This window comes from Cebus imitator, unplaced genomic scaffold (assembly GCF_001604975.1).
Source record: "Cebus imitator isolate Cc_AM_T3 unplaced genomic scaffold, Cebus_imitator-1.0 Scaffold72, whole genome shotgun sequence".
Classification (NCBI taxonomy): domain Eukaryota; kingdom Metazoa; phylum Chordata; class Mammalia; order Primates; family Cebidae; genus Cebus; species Cebus imitator.
Window position 1 is genome coordinate 6,409,892 of NW_016107387.1, and position 8,839 is coordinate 6,418,730.

General features: G+C 46.8%; 1 protein-coding gene across 1 annotated transcript in view; it reads right to left on the minus strand.

Moving 5' to 3' along the window:
* Positions 1-394: 394 nt before the first annotated feature.
* DNAH2 (dynein axonemal heavy chain 2) overlaps positions 395-8,839 on the minus strand; it is a 110,880-nt gene continuing 102,435 nt past the window's right edge. The window contains exons 79-87 of the mRNA XM_017531365.2: positions 3,662-3,853; positions 3,309-3,493; positions 2,838-3,066; positions 2,589-2,740; positions 2,355-2,469; positions 1,343-1,519; positions 1,174-1,248; positions 868-1,018; positions 395-725 (exon numbers count right to left, since the gene is read on the minus strand). Of these exons, the coding sequence (XP_017386854.1) occupies positions 571-725; positions 868-1,018; positions 1,174-1,248; positions 1,343-1,519; positions 2,355-2,469; positions 2,589-2,740; positions 2,838-3,066; positions 3,309-3,493; positions 3,662-3,853 (1,431 nt within the window). The 3' untranslated portion in view covers positions 395-570. The remainder of the gene's footprint in view (positions 726-867; positions 1,019-1,173; positions 1,249-1,342; positions 1,520-2,354; positions 2,470-2,588; positions 2,741-2,837; positions 3,067-3,308; positions 3,494-3,661; positions 3,854-8,839) is intronic.

Sequence of the window (8,839 nt, forward strand, 5' to 3'; positions counted from 1 at the left end):
TCCCGTTCGCCTGAGCGCTGGTGTCGGCTAGGATGCCGGATGCGGGGTGCAAGCTTCAGGGTGCAGTGTACAGGGTTCAGCCCTGATCCCTGCCTGACAAATCCCTATCCCATTTGGATCACGCGCCGTTCAAAGGTAAGCCCCGCCCCACCCACTCAAGTCCTGCCCCGAGACTTAGCGACAGCCTCCTCACACCCCCTCCGCCCTGCCCATTCGTTCAAGGCCACGCCTACGTTCCTCTCCAGGCCGCCCCACCTCCTTAGCTGCTTCGTGCAGTAGGAGCTTCACTGTAGCTCTGTCCTCTGTGAAGCCCGGGCTTCCTCCCTCCCCAGGCCCTCACCATTGCATTGAGAGACGTAAGGCTTGATGTCGCGGGTGTTTTACAGCACGGAGCTCCAATACAACGCTTTCACTTTTATGGCTAGCACAACTAGGTATCTCCAGGGCTACATCACACAAATTCGACCAAGGTCAAAGTCTGAGGTCAGTCCAGCCTCAGTCCTAGGTGCAATATCTGTCTTAGCTCCTGGAGTCCCCGACCCTCTGTCAAGTGGAGAAGACAAGGAGGTCTCAGCTGTCCAGGCTCATGAGTAGAGCAGTGCCCCTCTTGATCCAATGATCAGACGTCATAGCCCCAGACCGCAGGTCGATGCCAATGACAAAGGAGGCTCGGTCTGAGCTGCCTGCCCGGTTGGGATAGTAATAACAGGGACAGGAGTACATGCCTGGGGGAAAGGAGAGGAGGAGTCAGATTCCTGGAGCCTCCGGGAGAGCAGGGCAGGGGCAGGTGTGGGATGGGCTGGAGCAGAGGATGGGTTAGGTTCCAAACTAGGGATGGGGCAGGCAAGTCTTGGGGAGCTGTCCCACCCTTGGCGCTCTTCTTGCGACTCTCTGCAGGCCGGAAGTGGATCGTAGGCATGAGGCAGACAAGCTGCATGGGCTCTGCCTCCGCCAAGCAGGAGTTCTTCCGGTCCCAGCCAGCACCTTCCAGGTACAGGCCCCGAACCCAGACACCATCCTGGGGAAAAGTGGGAGCAGGTCTGGGAGAAGCTAGACTTCAGTTGCCAGCACCCCTGACCTGCTACCTCTCTCCTCCCTTCTCATCCAATTATTTCCCATTTTTGTTCCCAGTACCCTCTTTTGCTCAGATCCCCAAGCACAACTGGCTCCCACCTTGGGTGGATACACTAGGTTGCTGTCATCCACAGTGGAGACGATAAACTCCCAGGAGAGGCTGTCCACTGAAATCTGCGGGTTGAAGGTGAGAATAAGGGAAGACCCTGAAGAGGAGAATAAACGCACGGCCACAGCATACATCCTGCTCTCACTGCACATTGCTTACGTTGTTTTGGCGAGCGGAAGACTGCAGCACAGCAGTGAGGAAGCCAGTGGGAAAGGTGAAACCAGACAGCCAGAAGATGACAGGAGGCCGGGCCCGGCTGGCCCACAGCTCAAACTGCTCCACACGCATGGCCAAGTCCCGTGTCCAAGCAGCCAATGGCTTTTGTGAGGGGTATGCCTAGGGAAGGAGTGCATGCTTATTCTCTCATTTAGCCATGCATTCAAATCCTTATTTTTTATTTATTTTTGTGTTTTTTATTTTTTTTTAATTTATTTTTTAGTTGGAATTTCGCTTTTGTTGTCCAGGCTGTAGTGCAACACTGTGATCCCAGCTTACCAAAACCTCCGCCTCCTGGGTTCAAGCAATTCTCCTGCCTCAGCCTCCCTAGTAGCTGGGATTATAGGCGCTCACCACCACACATGGCTAATTTTTGTATTTATTTAGTAGAGACGAGGTTTTGCCATGTTGGCTAGGCTGGTCTCGAATTCCTGAACTCAGGTGATCCACCCGCCTTAGCCTCCCAAAGTGGTGGGATTACAGGCGTGAGCCACCGCGCCCAGCCCAAATCCTTATTTTTGAGCACTGAAGCAGATATGAGAAGACTGTGTGGTATCGGCCCCTGTTCCCCAACTACAGGTGAGCACAGCTCTCCAAAGCCAACTTCCAGGAAAGAGGCATACGACAACTATTCATTAATAACAATGACCACAGTAATATTAACCAGGTACCATTAATGATGCACCTTCTCAGTGGTATGCACAGTACTGGGAATCTTTGAAACATCCTTGGAGAGGTTAGTAACTTGCCCTGAGTAAGTCTGTAAGTTAATAAGTTGTACAAAGTCAGTCAGTGAATGGCAGAGCCAGGTTTCAACCTTGAACCTGTCTAACTTCAAAGTTTAGGCTCTTTACAGTTTGTTGTATGCCAATCTAGAACCAGGAGATTGGGGAGCACAGGGTTGAGAGGGGAGCTCATTGTTGGAGAAGGATTAACAATGGTATCATCATCTTGCCTTTCCCCAGAGTGGAGGAACGTGGGCATCAAAGATGCAATTGAAAATCTCTTCCAGGCTTGTAGACATGACAATGAGGCCCTGGATGCCTTTCTCTAGGTCTGTCAGTGAGAACCTGAGCAGGATGAGGTGGAGCGTTAGAGATGGAGTGGGCCTGGTAACGTCATTCTAGCCAGAAGGTGCTGGCCTCTCCCCACCCCTTCCTATGTTCCGCAGAGTCCCTCTCCATCTTACAGGATGGTCTGCATCAGCTTGTTGTATCTTTGGATCTCCTGCAGAAGGACCACATTGAGGGGGGAGGGGTCAAGAGCTAGCAGTTTTCGGGTCCCCTCATAGTCGATCATTTCAGGGATCTTCTGCTTCACATCAGCAGCCAACTCAAGGACCTGGGCAGGCAGGAGCTCTGAATGTAGCCCTGACTTCTGGAATTCTTCAGGAATCAGTCCTGCCCTGATTCCCTCCCCAAGGCCTGGCTCATTTTACCTTCTCTTCCCGTGTCTGGCCTCCAGCCCTGATGGGTGTAATCTGAGGTTGCAAGGAAAGCAAAGTATCAAAGAGGGTTCGTGCCTCAGTGATCTGGGAGGCCACATCAGCATTGGGGTGCTGGCCAAAGGCCTCAGGGGGGTCCATGCCAGGCAATAAGCTGATGTATTCCTTGTAAGAGGCCAGGCTCCCATCCTTGGGGATGAAATAAGTCTCTAGTGCTGACAACCTGGAAAGTCATAGCATAATCACTGCCACATTGTGGGGACTCAGGCCTCAATGCCAGGCCAAGACCCCAAACCTATGCATGTCACATTTGTCCAACTCCCTGCCCTGTACCCCTTCCCAATCCCATAAACTCTGTCATCTCCCAATCTCATGTCCTCTCCTCAAACATTTCCTCCACCCCTGATCCCACCACCTGGCTGGCTTGTGACTTCTGGCTCCCTGCCCAGTGCCACCTCCCCTCACCGGTAGAAGGGAGTTGATAAAGACTGGTCACAGAAATAGTCATTGATGTAGGTGGTCAGCAGGCGCCGGTCCCAGTCATCTGTGACATGTCCACCATAGTTGACGCCGGCAATGAGGTACTTGAGTGCATCCCAAGGTGTCTCCTCGTACTCATCCAGATAGAGGCTCAGCAAGTTCTCTGACACCTGGGCATAGTCCCAACCCAAGCCCCGATCCCCACACAGTTATGGCAGGAAATCTGCCAATGGAGCTTCAACACAGCCTTTCTGTCTGCGGATATTCCCACAGGGAAGACATGGGGTAGGAAGTGTAGGGAGAAAGGGCTGGCACGAGGACCCCTGGCTGTTACAAACCTCAAAGTCGGAGTCATTGAAGCCATAGATAATGTTCCAGCCAAGCTGCAGGAACTTTTTGCGTTCAAGTAATACAGAGTGGAAGAAACAAAGTGCAAACAACAGCTTCTTATATTTGGCAGGTTTGGAGCAGCGGGTAAACTGTGGTTCTGTCATCAGTTGGTAAAGACGTGTCATATTGGCCTTTAGGCCCTGGGGACAATAAAGTACAAAGATGGGGTTGACATGCATCATACTCAGATCTGCCACTAGCACCATCATATACAGTTGTGGCAGTTCTTCATGGCACAAAGCCACTGGCTAAAAGGGTGAGTGGAGGCTGAAATGTAGCCCTTGATCTACATGCCAAGATATGCACTCCTCTACAAGGCTGGGTGCTTTTCTCTATCTAATTCATAGACAGGCACTGTATGGGCTTGTGGCATGACTGACTTCTTGTCCCACCACTTTTGAATCTCTCAGCCCTGATGTTCTCAGTATTAGGTAGGCCAACTCAATTTGGGGTTCGAGAAAATATGAACAAAGACAAATATGTATACATGCAATTAACAAAAATGTACAGAATTGTATGCAAAGGTTAGTGTAGATTTAAAAGGCCATACTATATCTTCAAGGAGGAACAATCTATGTGATTGGCATTATTTGGCTCCATGAGCAAGCTGGGATTTGAACTAAGCCTTCCAAATGGGAAGGGTATGACTAGGCCTGAGAGGAGAGTCTTCCTTTCCTGGAGATGGAAGGAATTGAATAAAGGCACGGAGGAGAGAATAAAGTGAGAGGATGAGCCTGTCTGAAGTCAAATGCAAGTGCTCAGGTGGGAGGAGGAAGGCCATGGATAGATGGAGATGCAATAAGAATGGACGTTTAAGCCATTTGTACTTGATTCACCAGGCTTCATGGAGTCACTCTATCTTGAGTAGGACAGCAATCTGTTCAAACAGCATTTTAAGAAGACTTATCTGTGACTGACAGAATGGAACAGTGAGAAACTTGAGGAATACTGGATAGCAGTGACAAAATATGTGACTTTTAAAAAATGCCATTTACCAGATGTGGTGGCTCATGCCTATAATCCCAGCACTTTGGGAGGCCAACGCGGGTGGATCACTTGAGGCCAGGAGTTCAAGACCAGCCTGGCCAACATGGCGAAAGCCCATCTCTACTAAAAATACAAAAAAATTAGCTAGGCATGGTGGCGGGCTCCTGTAATGCCAGCTACTCAGGAGACTGAGGCAGGAGAATCGCTTGAATCCAGGAGGCGGAGATTGCAGAGAGCCGAGATTGAGCCATTGTACTCCAGCCTGGGTAACAAGAGCGAAACTCCATCTCAAAAAAAAAGAAAAAAAAATGCCATTTATGACATCAAGATATGTCAAGTACCTAGAAATAAATCCAATTAAAATGTACGATTATTTATGGAGAAAATTACAATATTTTAGGCCAGGCATTGTGGCTCACACCTGTAATCTCAGCACTTTGGGAGGCCAAGATGGGAGGATTCCTTGAGCTCAGGAGTTCGAGACCAACCTGGGAAACATAGCAAGATTCCATCTCTATAAAAACAACAGCAACAACAACAAAATCATATTACACAACTTTAGTAAAATAAAGAATAAATGGAGGCTGGGCACAGGGACTCATGCCACCTGCGATCCCATTGTGCTATGATTGCACCACTGCACTCCAACCTGGGTGATAGAGCAAGACTCTTTCTCTCTCTAAAAAAAAGAGGAAAAAAATGATTCAATGGAGAAATATACTTACAGATTGGGAGCTTCATTGTCCTAAAGGTATCAATTTCTCCCATATTAATCAATAGAATTTTTTATACAACAAGCTAATTCTAAAATTTATATTGGCGAATAAAAGGTCAAGAATAGCCTGAAGAAGAATAAGGTAAGGGGACTGCCTTGCCAGCTATCCAGAATTATTATAAAGCTATATAGTAATTAAGACTAAAGTATATTGTTGGCCCAGCACTGGGTTACACCTGTAATCCCAACACTTTGGGAGGCTGGAGGGAGTGGATCACTTGAGGTCAGGAGTTTGAGAACAGCGTGGCCAACATGGTGAAACCCAATTTCTACAAAAAAAAAAAAAAAAAAAAAAATTAGCCAGGGTTGTGGCACACACCTGTAAGGTGCAGGGGGGAGAACTGCTAGAGCCCGAGAGGCAGAGGTTGCAGTGAGCCACGATCGTGCCACTGTACTCCAGCCTAGGCCACAGAGCAAGACTCCGTCTCAAACCAACAAACAAAAAAAGGACTAAAGCATTTACTCCAGGATAAAACAATTTGACCAATGAACAGAATAAAGGACACTGAAAAACCCATACATATATGGAAACATGATTGAAGGCTGAGCAGGCACTACAGATCAGAAAGGTACTTGCATATTATTTGATAAGTGGTACTGGGAGAATTGGTTATCAATGTAGAAAAAAATTAAATTGGCTGGGTGCAGTGGGTGATGCCTGTAATTCCAACACTTAGGGAGGTTGAGGTGGGTAGATCACCTGAGGTCAGGAGTTCAAGACCAGCCTGGTCAGCGTCTCTACAAAAAATAACAAAACCCCATCTCTACAAAAAATAACAAAATTAGCCAGGTGGGGTGGCAGGTTCCTGTAATGTCAGCTACTCAGGAGACTGAGGCAGGAGAATCGCTTGAAACCCAGGAGATGGAGGTTGCAGTGAGAGTCAAGATCATGCTACTGCACTCCAGCCTGGAGTGCACTCCAGCGAGACTCTGTCTCAAAAAAAAAAAAAGAAAAGAAAAAAACAAAAGAAAATTGGATCTCTGCCTCATACCACAGTCACAAAAATCAATTCCAAGTGATTAAAAACTTAAATGTAGGCTGGGTGAGGTAGCTCATGCCTGTAATCCCAGCACTTTGGCAGGCCAAGGTGGGCGGATCAAGTCGGGAGTTCAAGACCAGCCTGGCCAATATGGTGAAACCCTGTCTCTACTAAAAATACAAAAATTAGCTGGGCGTGTTGGCACAGTTGTAGTCCCAGTTACCCGGGAGGTTGAAGCAGGAGAATCGCTTGAACCCAGGCGCAGAAGTTGCAGTGAGCCAAGATCACGCCACTGCACTCCAGCCTGGGCAGCAGAGCGATACTCCATCTGGAAAAAAAATAAAAGTAATTAAAAACCTAAATATGAAAGTCAAATTACATTTTGGAAGGCAAGTATAGGAGAGTACTTTTACAATCTTAAAGTAAGCAAGGACTTCTTGAACAAGACAAAGGAGCATAAACCATTTTAAAAAGGAAAGATTTATATCTTTCCTGAAGCTAAATTCAACCTCATAAAAATTAAGAATTTATCTTCACAAAAAAATAGCATAAAAGAAATAAACCACAAAACACATAACTGACGAAGGATTAGGATCTGGAATATATGAAGAACTACAAAACTTGAAGAACATCAGGAATGAATGTCAAGTACATAATGTTAAATGAAAAAAGCAAGTTATAGAGAAACGTAAATAACAATGTTTGCATTAGCAATACAAACTTTTGCATTACAATGATCAAAAATCCCTAACTCCAGGGGAAAAGAAAAAAATTATAAAAGAAAATGACAAATGCAAGATTCAGAATAGTGATTTCCTCTGAGTGGAGAGGGAAAGTGATAAGATTGGGAAGAGGCACACCAGGACTTCAAAGAAAATGCTGGGATTTTTCTTTCTTGAGACGATGCACACCCAGATATTCATGGAATCATGATCCTTTATAACTTGCTTGTATTTTATAAATATTCTTTTGTATCTACTTAATATCTAGCTTTTTAAAAAGACTGGAGAGCAGGAAGCGACCCAGGAATATACTCCAGGACTATACCCCAAACTGGCAACTGGGGGCTGTGAATACAGGGACTTTCTTATTTGAAGTAAAACTCAGGCCAGGCATGGTGGCTCAGCACTTTGGGAAGACAAGGTGGGTGTATCACAGGAGTATGAGACCAGCCTGGCCAACAGGGTGAAACCCGGTCTCCACTAAAAGTACAAAAATTAGGGGCCGGGGCCGGGTACGGTGGCTCACACCTGTAATCCCAGCACTTTACACATTTACCTGTAATCCCAAGGCAGGCAGATCATGAGGTCAGGAGTTCGAGACCCTGGCCAGCATGGTGAAACCCTTTCTCTAGTAAAAATACAAAAAATTAGCCAGGCATGGTAGCATGCACCTGTAGTCCCAGCTACTCGGGAGGCTGAGGCATGAGAATTGCTTGAAGCCGGTAGGGTGCAATGAGCCAAGATCATGCCACTGTACTACAGCCTGGGCGACAGAGTGAGACTCTAATCTCAAAAGAAAAAATTAATTAGCTGTGTGGAGTGGCATATGCCTGTAATCCCAGCTACTTGGGAGGCTGAGACAGGAGAACTGCTTGAACCCGGGAAATGGTGCCCAGGCTGGAGTGCAATAGCGTGATCTAGGCTCACTGCAGCCTCCACCTCTAGCTGGGATTCTCATATCTGAGCCCTATATATTACCTTCCTGACCTCAGGTGATCTACCCACTTCGGCCTCCCAAAATGCTGAGATTATAGGTGTGAACCACCGTGCCCAGCCTGAGCCACCATGCTCAACTGAGACTCTTTCTAAAAGATGATCCTATTTCTAAACACAGTCACATTCTGAGTCTTGGGGTTTGGAACAAAAAAGTATGAAAAGAGTGTGCTATTATGTTGTTGGTGTGCCAAGAAGTGCTTTGTAATCCAATGGCAATTCAGAGCTGGAACTGACTTTGGTACTGGTGCCAGAGATGGGATTAGAGTTGAAATCATGAAAAGGACAATTTCTTCAACAACTTGTGAAAGGAGAAAGTGTAGAATGAGAAACACTGAGCCAGGACTGAGGGCCCTGCCCTCTTAGTCCTTAGGTCAAGGACTAAGTATTGAAATTTTGCCATAGGCAAAGAGGAAAAAGAAACAGAAGTAATAAATGATATGTCAAAAGATGGGGGGGTGGGAAGCAGGAGTGGTGTGTCAGGGAGCCAGGAAAAGGGACAAGTCAACTGTGTCAACTGCCCCAAGGTGGTCAAGGAGGATTAAGAATGATGAAAGGCACTCATGTGTGATTCAAACAGCACTTATCTGTTGAGCATGATACATACTGGCCCATGTGTTTTTCACAGGGTGAGCAAAAAGGATTTTTTTTTTTTTTTTTTTTTTTTTT